Genomic DNA, 23,324 nt, shown 5'->3' with positions numbered 1-23,324 from the left:
TTTAATTGCCAATGCTTATGTACTGGAGCCGACCAGGGAGAAGGAAATTCTGCATTTAGTGTTGTGTAATGAATCGGATTTGATAAGGGAACTCAAGGTAAAGGAGCCATTAGGAGGTAGTGACCATAAGTTTTAATCTACAATTTGAGACGGAGAAGGGAAAATCGGAAGTGTCATTATTACAGTTGAGCAAAGGGGACTATGGAGGGAGGAGCTGTCCAAAGTTGACTGGAGTAAGAGGCGACCGTGGCTGACAAGGGAAGTCAAAGACAGTATAAAAATAAAAGAGATGTATAACACAGCAAAGATGAGCGAGAAGCCAGATGATTGGGAAACAATACGGGGAGAAAAGATGAGGTACAAAGGTAAGTTAGCCAAGAATATAAAGTAGGATAGTAAAAGCTGCTTTGGGTATGTGGAGAGGGAAAAAATAGTTAAGGCAAATGTGGGTCCCTTGAAGACAGAAACAGGTGAATTTATTATGGGGAACAAGGAAATGGCAGACGAGTTGGACAGGTACTTTGGAAGGCACTAAGGAAGCCACAAACAATCTCCCAATGTATTAGTGGCCAGAGGACCCAGAGTGACGGAGGAACTGAAGGAAATTCACATTAGGCAGGGAATGGTGTTGGGTAGACTGATGGGACTGAAGGCTGATAAATCCCCAGGGCCTGAAGGTCTGCATCCCAAGGTACTTAAGGAAGTGGCTCTAGAAATCGTGGATGCTGGTGATCATTTTCCAATGTTCTATAGATTCAGGATCAGTTCCTGTGGATTGGAGGGTAGCTAATGTTATCCCACTTTTTAAGAAAGGAGGGAGAGAGAAAACAGGGAATTGTAGACCAGTTAGCCGGACATCGGTGGTTGGGAAGATGCTGAAGTCAATTATAAAAGATGAAACAGTGGCACATTTGGATAGCAGTAACAGGATCGTTCCGAGTCACTATGGATTTACGAAGGGGAAATCATGTTTGACTAATCTTCTGGAATTTTTTGAGGTTGTAACTAGGAAAATGGATAAGGGAGAGCTGGTGGATGTAGTGTACCTGGACTTTCAGAAAGCCTTTGATAAGGTTCCACATAGGCAATTAGCAGGCAAAATTAGAGCACATGGTATTGGGGGTAGGGTACTGACATGGATAGAAAATTGGTTGGCAGATAGGAAACAAAGAGTAGGGATTAACGGGTCCCTTTCAGAATGGCAGGCAGTGACTAGTGGGGTACCGCAAGGCTTGGTGCTGGGACCGCAGCTATTTACAATCTATATTAATGACTTGGGTGAAGGGATTAAAAGTAACATTAGCAAATTTGCAGATATCACAAAACTGGGTGGCAGTGTGAACTGAGGAGGATGCAATGAGGATGCAGGGTGACTTGGACAGGTTGGGTGAGTGGGCAGATGCCTGGCAGATGCAGTTTAATATGGATAAATGTGAGGTTATCCACTTTGGTAGCAAGAACAGGAAGGCAGATTATTATCTGAATGGTGTCAAGTTCGGAAAAGGGAAAGTACGAGATCTGGGTGTCCTTGTTCATCAGTCACTGAAAGTAAGCATGCAGGTACAGCAGGCAGTGAAGAAAGCTAATGGCATGTTGGCCTTCATAACAAGTGGAGTTAAGTATATTTAGGCTTGTATTCACTAGAGTTTAGAAGGATGAGAGGGATCTTATAGAAACATATAAAATTGTAAAAGGACGGGACAAGCTAGATGCAGGAAAAATGTTCCCAATGTTGGGCGAGTCCAGAACCAGGGGCCACAGTCTTAGAATAAAGGGGAGGCCATTTAAAACTGAGATGAGAAAAAAACTGTTTCACCCAGAGAGTTGTGAATTTGTGGAATTCTCTGCCACAGAGTGCAGTGGAAGCCAAATCACTGGATGGATTTAAGAGAGAGTTAGATAGAGCTCTAGGGGCTAGTGGAATCAAGGGATATGGGGAGAAGGCAGGCACGGGATATTGATTGGGGACGATCAGCCATGATCACAATTAATGGCGGTGCTAGCTCGAAGGGCTGAATGGCTTCCTCCTGCACCTATTTTCTATGTTTCTATGTTTCCATAGGAGCAAAGAGGTCCTTCTGCAGTTGGACAGGGCCCTAGTGAGACCACACCTGGAGTATTGTGTGCAGTTTTAGTCTCCAAATTTGAGGAGACCACATTCTTGCTATAGAAGGAGTGCACCGTAGGTTCAAGAGGTTAATTCCCGGGATGGCGGGACTGTCATATGTTGAAAGAATGGAGCGACTGGGCTTGTATACACTGGAATTTAGAAGGATAAGAGGGGATCTTATTGAAACATATAAGATTATTAAGGGATTGGACACGCTAGGGTTAGGAAACATGTTCCCGATGTTGGGGGAGTCCAGAACCAGGGGCCACAGTTTAAGAATAAGGGGTAGGCCATTTAGAACGGAGATGAGGAAGAACCTTTTTACCCAGAGAGTTGTGAATCTGTGGAATTCTCTGCCTCAGAAGGCAGTGGAGGCCAATTCTCTGGATGCTTTCAAGAGAGAGTTAGATAGAGCTCTTAAAGATAGCGAAGTCAAGGGATATGGGAAGAAGGCAGGAATGGGATACTGATTGTGGATGATCAGCCATGATCACAGTGAATGGCTTTGCTGGCGCGAAGGGCCGATTGGCCTACTCCTGCACCTATTGTCTGTTGTTTGGATGCTGCTTCTTTGTTGATACCAATCATGGCAGAATTGTTTGAACATGCAAACCTTCCTTAAAGGTTTATCAGAATTAATAAGCTGATTTTATGTTTTGAAAGATCAATGGAAAAATTTCTCCAAGTCTTCCAGCCCTATGCCGCTGTCTGATCTTGCTAACTGATCAGTAATTTTAACTTTATCTTTTTCACCAATGTTAGAGATGGATCCAATTTCAACACGCATTTACACTGTTTTAGATTGAGCAGCAAGTCAACTTTTGAGGATGAAGTGGTGCTTCTGATTTTTTTCAACCCATCATTGCCTTCAGCTATTAGCAGGGTGACATGAACTGGTCGAATGTTAAATGCTTAAGATGGCTCTATCAAAATATTTAATGAGAGGCATTTGTTGGTAGCTTTAAACCGAAGCAATTTTCCAGTCATTTTCTAATGTACACAATTACAATATAAAATGGATTCAGAAATACAACTTTGGAATGGAAGCTTTAAACTCTATAGGTTTAAAATGAGCTATTCCTTCATTTCTTCTCTTGCCTGGAACTTAAGAATTGACAAAAATGGCTTCAACGGTATTCCTAAATTCAATGAATGTTTTAAGAATTCATGTTCCCTTTTCTTAACCAATAGGCACTGTTCTAATGTGGTAGTGTTAAAAGTTCACTGCTTTGTTACTTTTCCATATTGCTCATCCAAGCAAGTAGAAATCTATTAATCTTAAAATGTATATATTTCAATTTGCTTGAATTCTCATTTACATTAAAAAAGTGATGTGAATGTTTATGTATCTTCTGAATGCCATGGCCAAAAAATATAATCAATGCATCCCAATTTTCTGAAGGTTCTTAAAACTTGAATAGATTAAAAAAGATCTTTTCAGTAGGACATTTTGTATGCAATCACATGCCTCAATTCCTTAAAAATGGATTATAATGGATCATTTGATAATTGGATGAATATGCAATGTGAAAATAGCAATCATGTCTGCTTTAAAAAATACACTTCTTTTATTACAGGGGAAATCCAAGAGTCAAGGTAACTACCGGTTACAAGGAGGAACAATGTGCTCCATCAATAACTGTAGAGATGAAGAAGGTGCTAGATTTCCAAGCACAAATCACAAGGTAATCCTTGAACATTAGTCCGCTGTTGCAAACTGCTTTGCATTTTTGAAATGCACATTGTTATTTTTTCATGATTCAGAAGAGAATTTCTCTTTGTAACTGCCTCTGAGATTAGCGTTTAGATTTATTGGACGTAACTCTGTGCAGTTCATTAATTTGAGTTAAATATATTTTGAAAGTATTGAGAATATAGTTATGGTATTGCGTGAAACTTCCATTTTGTCTATCGATCTAGATGATTACATTGTGTAACTGTACTGGAGTCTTGTGCCAGGTGGAAAGTAGCCTTAACAAGAAGATGTTGAAATTAAGTTGTAGAACTATTTGGAACTGTGGAACTAAACAGCCAAATAATCAATAATCATAATCATTTTTATAGTTGTCATTCTTGATTTTTTTTCATTCCCTTATTTTATTTGTTTGCAGTTCATATGTGTTGGCCATGATCTGAAGATTCATGCTGACAAATGATCATTTTGTAGCATATTGGCTGCCATCTAAAAACACATTTGCGTGGTTGTAATGTGGACAAATCACCCCAAAAAAACCTTGTTTGTTGCAGTTTTTTTCTTCACCTTTTGTTAGTTTCCACAGGACATTGATTTATTTGTTAGGCTGATATTTGAGTAGGCCATAACTTTTTTTTAAATTCTATGCAAGTGTGGAACTTTGTGTAGGAAAGAACTGCAGACACTGGCTTAAATCAAAGGTAGTCACAAAATGCTGGAGTAACTCAGCGGGTCAGGCAGCATCTCTGGAGAGAAGGAATGGGTGACGTTTCAGGTCGAGACCCTTCTTCAGACTGATGTCAGGGGAGGGGGCGGGACAAAGATAGAATGTAGTCGGAGACAGTAAGACCAGTGGGGAGAAGGGGGAGGGGATGGAGGGAGAAAGCAAGGGCTATCTGAAGTTAGAGAAGTTAATGTTCATACCGCTGGGGTGTAAACTTCCTAAGCGAAATATGAGATGTTGTTCCTCCAATTTGCACTGGGCCTCACTCTGACAATGGAGGAGGACTAAGACAGAAAGGTCAGATTGGGAATGGGAGGAGGACTTGAAGTGCTGAGCCACCGGGAGAACAGGTACGTTAAGATGGACTGAGCGGAGGTGTTATTGGCAATAGCAAAGGTAATCTTTATTCATCCCTCTCAAAAAATCAATTTCTTTGAGTCTACAGATCAATCTGCTTAAAGTCCAGAAACCTCAGAAAATGCTGGAAATAGGTGGTCAAGGAGTATCTGTGGAAAAACAGTAGAGTTGACTTTTCAGATTGACTGTTTCACTTTCCACAGATGCTGCCTGACCTGCTGAGTGTTTCTAGCATTTTCTGTTTTAATTTCAAATGGCCAAGTAATTTGTTCTCGGTGTCATTGGCCATGGGACAGACTTTTGGATTGAACAGACTATCACTTAAAAATGCTTTTCAAGAAATCAACAGAATCTTTACATGCAACTGGAGCAAAGGGTGCTATGATTTAATATCTGATCTAAATGAAAGTATCCTTGCTTGTTATTGCCACCCAAATTATTAATTTCTTCCTTAGAATTACAATTTTAATTCCCTTCTAATTCAAAGCACCATTTACATGATCATTTGTTGTGGAGTACTGAAATTTGCAATGTTGCAGCAACAATGCCATCACCGTTCTTTCTAACGAGTAATAAATATGTCTACAGACAGAAATCAAAAATTGGTTGTGAGTAGAAAATTTAGAATTGGATTATATATCTTTGCTGATGAGAGATGTTGATAGTTTTTTTGATTTTATTGTAATGGTTTAATGTTTCAATAAAAATAAAATATAATTTCCTTCTTCCCAGTTTGCAGTCAATGCAGGATGATTTAGTAATCGCTACCAATGATAGGATACTCCATCTTATTCACTGGGATGGTTTAACAAATGGAAGGAAAGCCATTAATCTTTGTTCTGTTCCATTTTCTGTAGACCTTCAGTCGTCACGAGGTAAGATATTCATATTTTGTCATTCTGAACTGTGCTGAGATTAATCCAGGAAAACGGCTTCTTAAATTGCCATTTCAGTTTTCTTTCTTCCTTTAAAATGAGATTCATGTGGGTATACATGGGTAAGTGTTCTTTGGTTGTTGAGCAGTAAAACCCGTTATGCTTCGCAAAAGGTTAAATCCAGGAGTGGATTTAATGCAATTGGTAGAATGAGGTGAGGGGAGATAAGAAAAATAGTTTTTCAACGAGGCTGGGAGGGATCTAGTGTTCATAGGATGGCAGAAGAAGCGTTCATCACATTTTAAAGCAGCATGAATGTGTACTTGGAGTGTAACTAATAGGGCTGTGGACCGAGTGCTGGAAGATTGCCCGCACTTTTCAACTGGTGTACACATGATAGGTGGCCTCCTGTGCTGTAAATTTGTTTATGATTCTCTACAAGATAAAATAGCCTGTACAAAAACATAAAAGTTGTGATGTTTTCAGACAATCTTAATCAGCTGCACCACCTTCTATGTTGCATGTTTTGTACCCTCAGTCTAGGCCCTCTCAACAGTCAAATTCACAGAAAGTAGTATTCTGTCATCCTTGAGTTGAGTTTGCCTTTCAGGACCTGCTTGTCTAAGGAGACATCCATGCACCAACTAGTTGCTGCCGCAAATGTGTCAGTGAGGGCTAATGGGTCTTTAACAAACTCTACGCCGCTCACCAATTATCGGCATGTGCGAGTTCAAGTGATTGTAATGCTGTCAGTGAGATAGTTACACCATTTTCCCCAAAATTTCAGACAAAGCCTTACACCTATATTCCTTTTATAAAGGTATGTGGGAATAATAAATGCCAAGGTTAATCAACACAAGAATTTATTTTGATTGATTAGGTTCATGGAAACTTGGACTGAAGCAGCTTTGAGATAAGACAAAATAACTGGAAAGCTAAAGCATGTACCGTCAGACTTAACAGTGAACATGTTACTTGTTATTTTAAATAGAACAATCTTTTAATGACTATCCAATAAATATGAACAAATAATGTTTCTGCTAATCAACATATAACTGTCAGCCAAGTTCATCCCTACCCCTCCAATTATTCAGAGGTGTAGGAGCGAAAGACCACTGTGTTCTGAGATGCAGGTTCCCCTATCAAAGCATTTTGGAAGCAAATATTTATTTTATTTTATTGTTTATAATGATCGAATCATGCAGTTCAGAAATGTTAAATTTTATTTTCCTATTATTTAAATAAATTAATGGAGGGAAATATTATAATCTCTATCTTTAACTAAAGATTTTGGCCCACCATGATTGACTGAGCCCTCGGTGATATGTGGAATCAATGTTACCATCACAGATCCTTGATAAGTTACCCGTCCTCGGGTTCCACATTACAATCCACACTACAAACTTCCTTCCCTCTTTTTCAACATTCCAGAGAGACCACTAAGTCTAAAATACCCTGTGAAAGCAGAATATCTGATACATGGTCTAACCTGAAACATTAACTACTGTCTTCCCACTATCCCTGGACAATATATGACAGATAAGTAATACTTTAAGGAAGGTTTTTTCCATCCAAAGAGAATTTGGTCAGACATAATTTAATCTACATGATGTCCAGTATTAGATGCTGGCAGTATTTATAAGGATTTTTGTCTTTGCTTGCATATGTCCATAGAAATGTGCAAGTTACAGATACAGATCAGTTTATTGTCTGTACACCAGAGTGCAATGATATTTCCTGTTCACATGACGCTGGCAGAGTAAATAGCATACATAAATACTGATAAATAGTATGAAGACCAGAAAGCAGCAGAATAGTGCAAGATTGGCGGCACGGTAGCGCAGCGGTAGAGTTGCTGCTTTACAGCGAATGCAGCGCCGGAGACTCAGGTTCGATCCTGACTACGGTTGCTGCACTGTAAGGAGTTTGTACGTTCTCCCCGTGACCTGCGTGGGTTTTCTCCGAGATCTTCGGTTTCCTCCCACACTCCAAAGACGTACAGGTATGTAGGTTAATTGGCTGGGTAAAATGTAAAAATTGTCCCTAGTGGGTGTAGGATAGTGTTAATGTGTGCGGGGATCACTGGGCGGCACGGACTTGGAGGGCCGAAAAGGCCTGTTTCCGGCTGTATATATATGATATGATATGATTGTAGTGCAGAGCAATGTTGGCAGTTTCATTGACATTTCCACTAAAATGCAAGTTTGTGTTTCACTGTCTCCAGTTGCTATCGTAATGCTAAATATTTTGAACAATTTTTGTTTTTATTAATGAATAATTCTTTAACTGGTTTAGGATGTATGGCCATACAACACAGTATTTAATGTTTTTAAACCCTGGTATGGTTTTTATATAGCGTACCGTGATACTAAGTTTTTTCACCCCCCCGACAGGTCCTTCATTAGATTTTGAGCGTGTATGTATCCAAGATATGGAATACTGTGCAACTCTTGATGGTTTTGCTGTGGTTTTTGATGATGGTCGGATTGGTTTCATTACTCCTGTGTCCAGTAAACTTACAGCTGAGGTAAAATAAGCTTTAGATTGTATTACTTTGTAAATCCTTAAAGTATATTTCTGGACAGTGTGCAACAGATGAGTTACACCATGGGGTGTAAGGCTCCTTCCTTACCTAGAGGAATAATTCCGTCATTTGGCAAGACATAATTTAATTCAGCAACATAATTTTGGTGAAAATTGTGGGATTTGTATGCAAAACTCTACATTTCGTTGGCCTCTGCTGTTAAATAACAGTAGTGAATCACTTTGTCATTGCTAAAAATTTGGCTTAATATGAGAGAAAGACATTCCATTGGATCACATTTATCGATTGAAAGGTAGAGCATGGAAATAGATCCTTCAGCTCATCAAGTCCATGCCAGCCATCAATCCCCAATTCACACTAGTTCTATGTTATCCCACATTTACATCCACTCTCTGCACATTAGGGGTAATTTACAGAGTCCAATTAACCTGCATGTCTTCGCTTCTAACATAGGATTCACAGGAAAAATAGGTATGCGTTAAAATGGCCGTTTTTCTAGGAATATGTAATGTGGGGGCTGCCTGTAGCTTGGATAAAATCATATTTGATACATGGGTTCAATAAATAATTCCTGATTTTTTTTCTCTAAATTAGCCAGGTCTTGTTTATCATCCCGATTTTCTTCTTCATAATTTGATAACATTTTTAGGACATCAGTAATGTCTAAAGTTCTTGAATGTATTACACTACCTGCTGCCACTTTTAAATGGTATCTTAAAAAACATATTTCATGCACTACCTACAAATAGTGGAACCACTGAGCAAGTTGACCTGGAATGCCTGTCATTTTTTTTTTTTTCCTCCTTGACTAATTATTAGTATGGCCAAGAGATATTTTACCCATGCATACATTGAATTGATTGCATTTGTAACTAACGCGATGAAATATTATGAGTAGGATAGTGGAACATACGGAACCATGAATATCCTGCGGAGGAAGTAGGATACCTCGATTTGTTTATGCAGCTTCTGGTTAAATGGGCTTAATATTGCCAGAATGCTAAACACTATTGTAAGGTGACAAGACTGTTTTCAGCAGCTCGTTGCAAAATTAAAATATTACTTTTTAGGATTTTCATGGTGTATGGGCGCAAGAGGTTACTGATGGTACTTGTGTGGCTATTAACAACAAATACAAATTGATGGCATTTGGCTGTACAAAGTAAGTCAACTTATCTTGTTAACATTAAAACTTAAACTGTGCATAAAAAACATTGCCAGTAATGAACAGCATACGTGTTAGATTTTGGTACCTCAATAAACCATAATTCTGTAGAAACGTGCATGTTCGGGACTTACGGGCATAGGGGGAAATGAAAATGTAAGAATTCCACAAGCATTTCAAAGAAGAATAGTGGCAGAGCATCTCTACAATTTAGTAAATTGGTAACCAAGGAACAAACTCAGGATCATTACAAAAATAAAGGAGAAATCAAGAATAATAGAATCAGCTTAACCGTGAGGAATGATTGAGGCAGAAGCTGCTGTTTAAATTGGAAAATAATGAAGAGCCAATTTGGGTTTATAATTGAAGATGATACTGATGTAGCTAAAATAATTCAACTTGTACAAAAAATGTTGTTCAAGTACTTTTAATTATTGTTCTTATTTAACATAGAATGATACTTCCGTCTGCATGAAATCACTGTAAAATGCAAGAATTCATCTTTAATGAACGTGAGATCAAAAAAAATAAACACAGTAATGAGTTGCCCTTTCAAATCAGATGATAGTGATTGAAAATATTGATTGTTCGCTTTTCTAAATCTGAAATTTATTGTCAAGAACAAATAAGCATTATGCTTCTGCATCATGATGATAACCTTGTAAACGGTATTAAGCTGTGGGTCAAAAGAAGGCTCCGAGTGATGAATGGAATGAATGTATGAATATCCTCTGGCAATTGATTTTATTTTGCATTCCACTAGTGGTTCTGTTTTAGTTTACACAATGGATACAACCACAGGAAGCATGCAACTATCCCACAAGTTGGAATTAACTCCAAAACATTACCCTGGTAGGTATGAGACTTTATGGCTCTGCTTTGTACAAATGCAATCCTACGATAAATGTTTTTCTTCCCTAACTGATCAGATCCACAAAACATAGAAATCAATGGTGAAGCAATTAATCCAGGCTTTAAAGTTCTTAATTAAAGATAGGCACAAAAATGCTGGAATAATTCAGTGGGTCAGGCAGCATCTCAGAATAAAAGGAAAAAGAAAACATCACCTAATCTTTTCCCCCAAAGTTGCTACCTGAGTCGCTGAGTTTGTGTCTATCTTTGGTATAAACCATCAACAGCAGTTCCTTCCTACACTACACAAGTTCTTAATTAAAATTCATTTTAGCCTTATTCAGTAAAACAGTTAAGTAATAAGTATTGTTTTAAATAATTGAAAAGGACATAAGCAACTTAAATGAATGTCGTCGTGTATTTTCAATATTGTTTTTAAAAATGACATTAGAAACACTTTTGGATAGGTAATCTTTGTCCTTCGAAACGGTTTTCATCACCCCTACCACGACCAAACAAAAGTGTATAACTTCAGTTGCCATCAATTGCACTGATCCGTCTCTGCTGCTCAAAATTAATTGGACCCCAGTTAAGATTTAAAAAAAAAATATTATGGACTTAGCCATAATTTTCCATCAAAACATCATTGCAACTAATGAGGTCTACATTTCCGTGCAAATGCTTCCGTACTGCTCTGCTCTGCTTTAGTTTTTCAAGAACCTCTTCCATTTCCAGCACAAAATTGAAATGCATTAAACTGAATATTGCGCTGCATCTACACGATAGAAAGAAACAGAATTCATTGCAAAATGATCAATCTTGCCTGTGTCCACATATGTATTTATAACAATATAAAAGGTGTTCATAATTATAAAATAACCTTGCAAACCCTGAAAATTAACTGTGAGAAACGTGGAATAAAGCACCATTGAACTATTGAGTCTTTTTGCTTTGGGTTTTAAAAGATAGAGATTTTAAAATATGATATTGTAATTATTTCCTACTCTTCCTTTGTTTTGCCTCTCCCATTTCTGTCCCTATTTTTTGATTTATTTCTCTTCTTGATTTCGCATTAAATGCAACCTGCTCCTCCTCCTCCTTCACCACCAATGTATTTAAACTTTCTTCTCATACATTGAGCGATTTATTTCACAGTGCTTTAATCTGACACAATTTAGAGATGCGCAATTGCTTGCGTTGACGTTCTGTTGACGCAGATCCCCAATCTTTGGCTGCACCATTGTTAGTGTGTACTTATCACAAAAAGGTTTTTAAAACGAATACATTAAAGGACATGTCAACTAACAGGCGGGTGTTGTTAGGAGAGTTGTTGCTGTAAATTGTAGCACATTGTTCAATATACAAAGAAAAATAATCCAGATTGGAACTCGCTACAGAACAACAACCTTTACTGAACTGCAATTTACCCAAGAGCAGTCAGTATGTAAGCTAACTTTAAGTAGAGAAATATGATACGTAAACTATTTAAACTCTGTGTGACTGTATATTGAGAGTTTTACTGTTTGTACAGGATTTCAATATTTATTTCTGTCTTTGTCTTGGACAGATATTTGGAATAAAACTGGGGCTGTGAAATTGGTCAAATGGTCACCCGATTGGAGTGTTGCTATGGTGACGTGGGACTGTGGAGGCTTATCTTTGTGGAGTGTTTTTGGCGCTCATCTATTTTGCACATTAGGTGGTGACTTTGCGTAAGTATTTCCTTAAGAAATTCTGGCTTTACACTATTGTTGTATGGAGTGAGAGCAGGGTGAAAATTATATTCATAAACTAGCTTTAAGGTATTAGGCAATTTAAGTGCAGCAATAGATGACTTGATTATCTATATATATATATATATATATATATATATCACTAAAACACTCATCTTGTTAATATATACATTTGTTCCAGAAGTACAGCCAAAACGGTACACGATAGCGTGGCAATTTTAGGCCCACCTTACTCACCATTGGCCTGCAGTTCAACTGGTTGTTGCATTTTCAAATGTTTTCACTTTTTAAGCTTTAAAAAAAAAAACACTTTTTAAACTTAAATAAATTTGTTTGCCTCTACCACCTCCCACCCACGTGGGGTGCGGCGCGTCCTGATTGGCTACCTCCGTATTTCCCACAATGGGAACCTAATGGGTCCGCAAATGTGAAGTTGGGGCCCGTTGATCTAATACTTACGTAAAATGGCTGCCGGATCCGCAAGTGTGCAGTTGGAGGACGGTTGCTGCTCGGCAGGGGGGCGAGTGACGGTTGTGGATGAAGGGGGGAGGAGAGCTCCCCTGCGCACGGGGCCAGAGAGTGAGTCGCTCCCTCTCCCCTTTCCTCTCCCCCCCCCTCTCCCGGCCCAGGGGGAGTTTTAAGGGGGGTTGAGGGGGTATGAGTGGGTGAGTGTTGTCAGTTGGGGGAGGGTTGCCGGGCCCGCAAGAGAGGTTTGGACGGAGGGTTGCCGTCAGGAGAGATTTGGGCCCAACGGGTCCACGCCCGGCTAGTTAACACTAGAAATATATGGTAAGATATAATACCTCATTATACTTTCTACTTCTGGAATTTTAGTTGAACTCTCCAATTTTGCATCTGAAGCCACATAATTCATTATTGTATGTTATCCTGTTGTATATTGCTTGTCACATTTTGTTACAACTGTATACTGATATATTGTAATACAATTAGAAAGAAAGCTCTTCAGCAGATTATGGGGGCTTGGCTATACTTTCCAGAACTCATATTGTGCCTTTACCGTTGTAAATAGTTGTACAGCATGGAAACAGGCTCTTTGACCCAACTTGCCCATGCTGGCAAAGATGCCCCTTCTACACTAGTCCCAAATGCCCGTGTTAGGCCCATATATCTCTCTAAGCCTTACCTGTTCATGTACGTGACCACATGTCTTTTAATTGTTATTATAGTACCTCAACTATCTCCTCTGGCAGCTGTGAAAAAGTTGCCTCTCAGGTTCCCATTAAATCTTTCACCCCCCACCATAAACCTCTGGTTCTTGGGTAAGAACCAATTCTGGGTAAAAGATTGTGCATCTACCCTATATATTCCTCTCATTATTTTGTACAAATGTTGAACTCCCCTCATTATTTTGAATATAGTCCTAGCCTGCATTAAACTCCATTAACCATTCCTCAGCTGACTTGTCCAAATCAAGAGCCTGCTGTAATTTTTGATAACCAATTTTATTTTAAGTTTGAGTATTGTACAGTGAAAAGGTTAAAAGAAGTTACTAAAACCTTCTTAGTCAGAAAGTTAAGTTTTTTAAAATGTGCAGAGGAAATGAGAGACTGGGAGATTCAGAAAGTCGGATCAAAATAAGAAACAAAATTGATCAGAGAGCTAAAAGATTCTTTTAAATTGCAAATTTAATTTGTTGTGTAAGATTTTGAGAATAAGTATGTGTAAACAACATTTCACCAACAATGAAATATGAGAGGGGTAGAGAGAAATGTTGCAATTGTGTTGATGGTTAATTCATTTGTTGCTGTTGTCTCACCTGGCAAATGGCCTACCTACCGTAGAACTGTGAGATCTGACCAGTTTGCTTTCAATTAAATTAACAGTGCTAGTTAAGATGAGACCGGAGACACCATAATTGACATCTCGTCATTCAGGTTAGGGATGGAAAACCTGTCATGGTCAAGGTCAAAACCCTGATTGCAATCAAACAGTTTCTGGTCAAAAGTTTATATTAAGAACAAGATTTGGCACATTAGAGATGCATCGAAAACAACTTGCCAACTTTCTGTCTAGGCTCTTGTGAAAAGTAGCTAGTACTTGTGTAATCTTCTTATCGAGTCCTTATCACAAGATTAGAAATTGTTCAGCCAGAGCTGAACACACTTCTCGGCATCAGCATACAATGGCGTCTTGCACTTCTTGTGCGTAGTGGTGGAAAGATTGATGGAAACAGGGCCATGACGTGAACGCTCTTTCCTTGACCCCGCTTGTGTAATACTACTATCGAATTACAGAATAATATTTCAGAATTGTTACTTTTAGAAAAGGAAAAAATGCTTAATTTTCTTTGTGTTATGTAATCCTTTGTATGTAGATTAGAATTCGTCACAATTAGGGCTTGTGATTTATCATTACAAAGACCATCAAAGCTCTGACAGGACAATGTGATTTCTGATTTTCTTTGACATGGCAGGAAAAAACATAATTTTTGATTCTATAATCAATTTGAGAATAAACCATATGTGAGATTAATCCCTGAATGGATTTAAAGAGATTGAGAATTGGGCAGATGAGAGCTAATTTTGAATGACATAATTATTGTTGAAGTTACATTATGGCACTCAAAGCTGGTTTGATGAGAATGTCCAGCAGGAATCCAATTGATTTTTAATTTTCTGGGACAAAGTTGGTGATAATTAGGAATTTATTTGTATCTAGTTTTCCAAGTTGCCCAGTGGTATATTATCTGCCATAGAAAATTGATCCTGTCAATTATAGGATACTTTTCATATTCTATGAACCTGTCTATTTAACTATGTAGATATCACCCAAGCAGCATTTTACTGACCATAATGATGTGAAATTGGGCTTTCATTAAAGTGTATTGATCAAGTTAAAGATCTTAAATATACGTAAATAGAAAAGAATGACTGAAAGCTAATTTTGATGAACTGATGAAAGCTGTTTTTGGAAATCATTAAACTTTATGCATTGCTTCAATTAATTATTTCTATTAATCACTTGTTTTGAAGGCATTATTCTGATGGCACAAAAAAGGAGCCCATTAAAATCAGCTCTATGGTGAGTAAAAATCAGAGCAGTGTTAGAAATCATAATGCATGTTATTTTTTAGGCTATGCTGCCATTTAATGCATTACATATTAAATAGAGACACATTTAAGAAAACTTTGATGCACAGTGAGAAACGATTTTGGCCCAGACCACCAAACTAATCTTATTTTTTGCAATTGCACCATAAAAAGAGTTTTACTCAAAAAAAGGCAAATAGTGAGTGATTCAGAGTTGTGGTTTGAATTATTTTTGCATTGTTAACTCAAATTCATCTGAGGTGAAAGAACGTATTGTTCTCATTGATTGGAACAAAACTGATATTCCTTGTTTCTTCTATACTCGACGTTTAGAATTATTTGTTTTGCTTATGTTACATTATATTTTCACAGAGCTGGGGTGCTGAAGGTTACCACCTTTGGGCAATTTCCAGTGATAACAACAATCAGCAAATAAAAAGTGACCTGGAAAATAAAAGTGTGATACAGCAAGCAGAAATTCTTCAATTCCAATTCATCAAAAGCGCTCTAACAGTCAATCCCTGCATGGTAGGTTCCAAGCTAGACTTTGGTAGCTAACAATTTTTATTAATTGCAAACTAGTGGCTACATCTTTGTTTCATCTATTGTACTTCCGTTTTCTATTGTATCTGTATGAAAAGTAAATTTATATTGGAATATGTTTTTTTAAATTATGCTACCGTCTCCTTCATTGGCTACTAAAATGTCTTACTATCTATTGATAGACCAGCTATTGGAGAGAATACCATTTTGCTTTTGTAAACCGCTAGTAAAACTCTGCAAGATGTTTCCATGTATTACATAATGTATGCATTCCAGAATTTTGTTGATTTTCAGATTTGTCTTTGTTTCTTTGCATTTCAACCATTTAAAATTGCTGAGAGGTACTTTCTAAAGCCAGGTTAAAAGGAAGGTTTATTCAATAAAATGCTTCACGGCTGAAATGACAATTTATATTCCTCAACTAAAATTACAATTTAAGAATCTGAATATTCCATGAATTATGTTTTGTTAACTTTGAATTTAAATGTTTAAATACAAAAGAAAGCCAGGAGGTTTTTTTCTCCCCAACTGCTTTGATTTGATTCATCCTTTTGTATGAGTTTTGTTCTGGTTTATTCTTGTTCTGGTTGGAAGTACTTGATGTGGTTGGTGATTGCTGTATTTTTGCATCGGATAGAAAATGTGTTTTTCTGTGAATTGTTAACCTTTAGAAGACTGGTTAAGTCATATTTTAAGAGTGCTGGATTCCTTTTATTTAAAAACAGGAAATATTCAGGAGGTCAGTCGGTATGTGTTTTGATATTTCAAGACAATCATCTTCCATGAGAACTGAGAAACATCAAAGATGTAACCGGTTTTAAGCAAGTGGAATGGGAAAGAGAGAAAAGAATAAAATAAAATATGTGATAGTGTAAAATCCAGGAAACATTAAACAAGGAAACTGCATAAATAATAAAGAGCATGTGAATGGGTCAAGATTTTATTGTCCAAGTTACATTAAGTCACTGTAAATGGGAAATTGCTTAAAATCTGTTCTATCTCAAATGTTTTTCAATTCTCGTGGAAGATTAGTGATTTGAATGTTCTTCTGGTTTGGGTTGACCTGCTGATTGACTTGATGAATATTTCCTGTGTTAAAGTAAGATAACCAGCACTTAGAATTTGACATTACCACTGGATTCATTGTCAGTAGTTGACCTCTGGAAGTATGATGATGGTTATGATTTGTTGAACTTAATCCCTGAAGACTGCAAAGTGTATAATAAAAAGGTGAAATGATTTGCATTGAGCTTGATTGGGCCTGTGTAGGATGCCATGTCTTGAGGGGACAGAAATGAGAATGAGTCAGAAGATTAAAGTGATGACAGCTTGAAACAGGTTATACTTGCACGCTGAATGATCCCAGGAATGAGTGGGTTAACATATGATGAGCGTTTGACGGCACTGGGCCTCAACTCGCTGGAGTTTAGAAGGATGAGAGGGGACCTCATTGAAACTTAACTATATTTCATAGCATAGGTATCTAAAACTAAGCAGCATCGGTTTATTGTCAGGTATAAGATGTTTAGAGGATATCTGAGGAAGATTTTTTTCAGCCAGAGGGTAGTTGCAATCTGGAACTCACTGCATGAGAAAGTGCTGGAGAACAGTACAGCACAGGAACAAGCCCGTCGGCCCACAATGTCTGTGCCGAACATGATCCCAAGTTAAACTAATCTCCTCTGCCTGTATGTTATCCATATCCCTCCATTCCCTGCATATTCACTTGCCTATTGAAAGCCTCTTAAACGCCACAATTGTATCTGCTTCCACCATCGTATCTGGCAGAGTAAGATATTCACCAGAGATTCTCACAGCAGCTCTTGAATCACCAAAGCCATAGGTTACACACCAAGTGATAATAAACTGCATTAGTACAGAGACTTGACAGTCAGCATGAATGCGGTGGGCAAAGGGCTTATATCTGTGCTGTATGTTTGTGTGTGTGTTCTGGACCTTCCACAGCTTTAGTCCTTAACTGTAACCTATGGTATATATTTGTTTCCCCTCTCTCGCTTTCTCTGTACAGATCAACTCTGTTCAATGTCTTCTTCAACTTTAAATATTTCACTTTTTTTATCTCTTATACAGGCCATCAACCCCTGACTACAGTTCCCTTGCAAGTTGCCAAAATTTGTCTTGAGCCATGTTTATTTTACAATTCAAAAATCACACCCATGACAATTTGATTAACATAACCTCCCCATATGATTGTACCATCTTTACCTTTTCCTGCTACATGAGCTATGCAATTTATTTGATATTAATTTGTTACAAAACCTAGGTGTTTTGGTGGACAAATCATCTGAGCCTACCATCATTCTAAAAGGTTATTATTGCATTTTATTCCTGTGATATTTACGACTATTAGGAATAGAACCAGACAGACTGGAGCCATTGTGTTATTTCTGCGATTAAATTTAATTTTTGGTGAAATTACCAAATGCCAATAAATACAGAAAGCTTGATTTTGTATGAATGAGTACTTTCCCTTTCAGCTTATGGCGTGTTTGAACAGTTTAGCACTGACAATGGGATCCACATACCAACTTGGGCTGATAAAATTTTATCAGTTGTTTCATCATGAGTTAAGCATTCATGCTGACGGCATCTCGCCAAGTGCAATCTTGGTCTCCTGTCAAAAGGCAGCCTTACTTCCCTTGGGTCACGCATTTTCTGGATTTATTTCCATGATAAGATATTTGATCTTTGTGAAATATTGAGAATGGCAGTTCACTCTGCAGTTTAGAAAAAATGGAGTAGATTTTATTGCGATATACAAGTTTCTAGGAGACTATAAATGCTGAGATATTGTTTCCACTAGTGCCTTAAATGAGGTGAGAGTCTCTGGATAAGATGTCAGACATTAAGACTGAGTTGAAAAATTTCTTCTCAACTCGGGTGGTACATTTCCTGATTTTTTTTCTTTTACCTTTGACTGTCGGGATTTCAGTGACTATATTCCAGACTAAGGTGGAGAGATTTTTGAAAGGTTCTGGGCATCGGATAGGAAATTTAACACGGATTGTGGATGATCTTATTGAATTGCAGAACACGCCTGATCTCTAGTTTGATTTCTGGTTTGTTTGTTTTTTTGCGTTTTTACCTATGAATTATCTTATTTTTAATTTCCTTTGTATCCCCCTTATTTTGGTTTTTAGCCATGTTAAAATTTGTTAACAACATTACCATTTACAAACCTATAACTTACACTACTGTGAAAACTTGTAAGGGATTTAGTTGCAGAAATAATTATCAATATATTTGAAAAAATCTTTATGAATGGACAATTAAAATATTTAACACTTATTACAATCATTTTTCTCAGAATAACCAGGAGCAAGTACTTCTGCAAGGGGAGGATCGACTGTATTTGAATTGTGGTGATGCCTTGCAGCATCAGAATTCAAGTACTGCATCAGCAAATTCAGGCCACCAGCCAGTCAGGGAAAAGAACCTTCTTTTGGATGACATTCTCATTCCTCAGGGTTTAAGCACTTTATTAGGACACAGGCACTGGCATGTTGTACAGGTGATAATTTTTGAATTATTTTTTACTTTACTTGATGGTCATTGCAAGATTTATCTGTGGTGTATTCTTTAAATATTTATTAGAGACTAGTGATTCGACATCAGTTTTGAATTCATCAAAATACTTTGCTATTTTGAAGGCTTTAGTAGTTAGCTATCTGGGGAATGATTTGTGCAGTCCTTGTCTCCAAATCTGATGAGAGATATTAAGTGACTAATTGTATTTCCATAACATGGTGCCATTCACTTTGTCTTTTGAATCAATTTTGACCAGACGAACAAAGGATTATTTTAATAGCTGAACTTCTGCTTTTTAGTTCCCTCGATATCATAAATACTTTTCAATTAATATAATATATATATTCATTACAATCCAGAATTAATCATCTGGGATGCTGAGCTTTATAAGACGAGTTAATATTCCTTGAGTCTCTTCCCTATTATACTGTAGGGTTCTTGCATAATTGTATCCAGCAATGAATTGCCTTCTCCAATGGGAAAGGAAATAGTAAATGTTGATTTGTGGAAAGTACAATTCACAGAGGCAGAATTAAATACAGTTATTTCTATAATCAGTTTTTCTATCCTTTGGTTATGCAATTTTTTATTTCTCTTTTTGTAGATCCACAGTACCTATCTAGAAAGTAACTGGCCGATAAAGGTGAGATTTTTTTCAGTAAGTAAATTATGAAATCAAGAAACCTGGCTAATTAAGATTTCATTTATATTCTGATGTTCTTTAGTTCGCAGCAATAGATCATCTGGGTCAATGTGTTGCTGTGGCAGGCAAATATGGAATTGCACACTACGCTTTGTTTACAAGAAAATGGAAACTTTTTGGAAATATTACGCAGGTAGGCATTGGGTTTCATTAGAACGGTTGTCCAGTTTTATTTTTGAGGGTTTTATTTTATTTCCTGCTGATTGTTCTTTGTGCCCATCCCAATAGCATTGTATTCCTAAGATATGCGTCCACAGAAATCCTTGGGTATTTCACTGAAGAGCTATTTTTCACAAAATGAGCCTCTACAGTAGCCCTGGATTTCAATTTTCTGACCTGTTCCCATTCAAACCGATCTATCTTTAATCTCGTACATTACTCCAGAGATCCCCAACTTAATCTCATGGAACAGACACGCATCTTTCATCTGGCTACATTACGACCTCAGGCTTCATATCAAATTAAACAGATTTTGGGTAATTGCCTTTTTCCTCCTCTGACCATAGATATGGCAGTGCCTTTCTACTTCAGTTTTGTTTCATTTTTCTTGACTGTCTCTAACTATTTTTTAAAGTAATTGCTACCGTGACAATTTTTGTCTTACCCTATTTCATACATTCCAATGCTTCTCTCCACCCTATCATTATTAGCAACATAATATAATCATCTTAACGTGCTGTGTGCTTCCAATGTTTTCTGTTTTTGTTTTGGATTTCCACTTTTTTTTCCAATCTCTGTAGTAAGTTGTCAGCAAGCTGTCTGATCAATGTTCGAGTTGACTTGAACCTGATTCTGTATTCTGATGTCTTTCCATCTGAAGGAACATGTATCTTGAGAGATTTTTCAGCTTTCCGATTCAGAAACTGTGTTTCTGAGAATGGCATTTTCTTTAATGATTGCACCATTCATCGTTAATAGATATGAGAATTTTGTGCAACTGATTTTGAATGCCATTTTTTGCATTTATGTTCCGGGGGACTTCAAGGTGAGGAATATCAATGTTGGGAAATCAAACACTTTCCATTCCATGCTGTACCTGCAGGTCCAGTGCCAATAAAAACAGTGTGTTGGAAATGCCTAGCAGGTCAGGTGCATCTATGGAAAGTAAAGCTTGAAGATCCATCATCAATCTTTAACCTGAAACACTTTGCACAATGTCTGCCTGATTTGCAGGGGGTGTACAATATTTTCTGTTTCTTTCATTTAAGATTTCTAATATCTGCAGAATTTTGATTTTCATGTCCAATAGACAATAGGTGCAGGAGTAGGCCATTCGGCCCCTCGAGCCCGCACCGCCATTCACCGTGATCATGGCTGATCATGCACAATCAGTACCCCGTTCCTGCCTTTTCCCCATATCCCCTGACTTCGCTATTATTAAGAGCTCTATCTAACTCTCTCTTGAAAGCATCCAGAGAATTGGCCTCCACTGCCTTCTGAGGCAGAGAATTCCACAGCTTCACAAATCTCTGAGTGAAAAAGTTCTTCCTCATCTCCGTTCTAAATGGCTTACCTCTTATTCCTAACCTGTGTCCGCTGGTTCGGGACCCCACCAACACCGGGAACATGTTTCCTGCCTCGAGCGTGTCCAGTCCCTTAATAATCTTATATGTTTCAATAAGATCCCCTCTCATTCTTCTAAATTCCAGAGTATACAAGCCCAGTCGCTCCAGTCTTTCAAGGTACGACAGTCCCCACCATTCCGGGAATTAGCCTCGTGAACCTACGCTGCACTCCTTCAATAGCAAAAATGTCCTTCCTCAAGTTTGGAGACCAAAACTCCAGGTGTGGTCTCACTAGGGCCCTGTACAACTGCAGAAGGACCTCTTTGCTCCTATACTCATCTCCCCTTGTTATGAAGGCCAACATTCCATTGGCTTTCTTCACTGCCTGCTGTACCTGCATGCTTCCTTTCAGTGACTGATGCATTAGGACACCCAGATCTCATTGTACATCCCCTTTTCTTAACTTAACACCATTCAGATAATAATCTGCCTTCCTATTCTTACCACCAAAGTGGATAACCTCACATTTATGCACATTAAACTACATCTGCCATGCATCCGCCCACTCACACAACCTATCCAAGTCACCCTGCAACCTCATAGCATCTTCCTCACAGTTCACACTGCCACCCAGCTTTGTGTCATCTGCAAATTTGCTAATGTTACTTTTAATCCCTTCATCCAAGTCATTAATGTATATTGTAAATACTGCGGTCCCAGCACCGAGCCTTGCAGTACCCCACTAGTCACTGCCTGCCATTCTGAAAAGGACCCATTTATCCCCACTCTTTGTTTTCTGTCTGCCAACCAATTTTCTATCCATATCAGTACCCTACCCCCAATACCATGTGCTCTAATTTTGCCCACTAATCTCCTATGTGGGACCTTGTCAAAAGCTTTCTGAAAGTCAAGGCACACTACATTCACTGGCTCTCACTGTCCATTTTCCTAGTCACATCCTCAAAAAAATTCCAGAAGATTAGTCAAGCATGATTTCTCCTTCGTAAATCCATGCTGACTCGGAACGATCATGTTACTGCTATCCAAATGCTCCGTAATTTCATCTTTTATAATTGACTCCAGCATCTTCCCCACCACCGATGTCAGACTAACTGGTCTATAATTTCCTGTTTTCTCTCACACTCCTTTCTTAAAAAGTGGGATAACATTAGCTATCCTCTAATCCACAGGAACTGAATCTATAGAACATTGGAAAATGATCGCCAATGTGTCCACAATTTCTAGAGCCACGTCCTTAAGTACCCTGGGATGCAGACCATCAGGCTCTGGGGACATCAGCCTTCAGTCCCACCAGTCTACCCAACACCATTTCCTGCCTCATGTAAATTTCCTTCTGTTCCTCCGTCACCCTAGGTCCTCTGGCCACTAATACATCTGGGAGATTGTGGCTTCCTTAGTGAAGACAGATGCAAAGTTCCAGTTCAACTCGTCTGCCATTTCCTTGTTCCCCGTAATAATAAATTCACCTGCTTCTGTCTTCAAGGGACCCACATTTGCCTTAATAATTTTTTTCCTCTTCACGTACCTAAAGAAGGTTTTACTATCCTCCAAAAATATATTAGCTGGCTTACCTTCGTAGCTCATCTTTTCTCCCCGTATTGCCTTTTTAGTTATCTTCTGTTGCTCTTTAAAAGAGTCCCAATCCTCTAGCTTCCCGCTCTTCTTTGCAATGTTATGCTTCTTCTCTTTTATTTTTAAATCCTTGACATCCCTCTTACTCCCCTTAGAATCTTTCCTCCTCTTTGGGATGAATTGATCCTGCACCTTCTGCATTATTCCCAGGAATACCCGCCATTGCTGTTCCACCATCTTCCCTGCTTGGGTCTCCTTCCAGTCAAATCTGGCCAGCTCCTCCCTCATGCCTCTATAATCCCCTTTGCTATACTGTAATACTGACAC

At 38.1% G+C, this 23,324-nt stretch overlaps 1 protein-coding gene across 2 annotated transcripts in view; it reads left to right on the top strand.

Moving 5' to 3' along the window:
- ric1 (RIC1 homolog, RAB6A GEF complex partner 1) overlaps positions 1-23,324 on the top strand; it is a 113,702-nt gene that overhangs the window by 50,406 nt on the left and 39,972 nt on the right. For both annotated transcript variants that reach the window (XM_078395941.1, XM_078395940.1), the window contains exons 4-14: positions 3,688-3,795; positions 5,617-5,759; positions 8,153-8,286; positions 9,375-9,466; positions 10,233-10,321; positions 11,889-12,033; positions 15,048-15,096; positions 15,477-15,632; positions 18,976-19,179; positions 19,801-19,839; positions 19,922-20,032. In XM_078395941.1, the coding sequence (XP_078252067.1) occupies positions 3,688-3,795; positions 5,617-5,759; positions 8,153-8,286; positions 9,375-9,466; positions 10,233-10,321; positions 11,889-12,033; positions 15,048-15,096; positions 15,477-15,632; positions 18,976-19,179; positions 19,801-19,839; positions 19,922-20,032 (1,270 nt within the window). The remainder of the gene's footprint in view (positions 1-3,687; positions 3,796-5,616; positions 5,760-8,152; positions 8,287-9,374; positions 9,467-10,232; positions 10,322-11,888; positions 12,034-15,047; positions 15,097-15,476; positions 15,633-18,975; positions 19,180-19,800; positions 19,840-19,921; positions 20,033-23,324) is intronic.

This window comes from Rhinoraja longicauda, chromosome 3, assembly GCF_053455715.1.
Source record: "Rhinoraja longicauda isolate Sanriku21f chromosome 3, sRhiLon1.1, whole genome shotgun sequence".
Taxonomy (NCBI): domain Eukaryota; kingdom Metazoa; phylum Chordata; class Chondrichthyes; order Rajiformes; family Arhynchobatidae; genus Rhinoraja; species Rhinoraja longicauda.
Note: the sequence above shows the minus strand (reverse complement) of the source record. Positions and strands in the feature narration are given on the sequence as shown.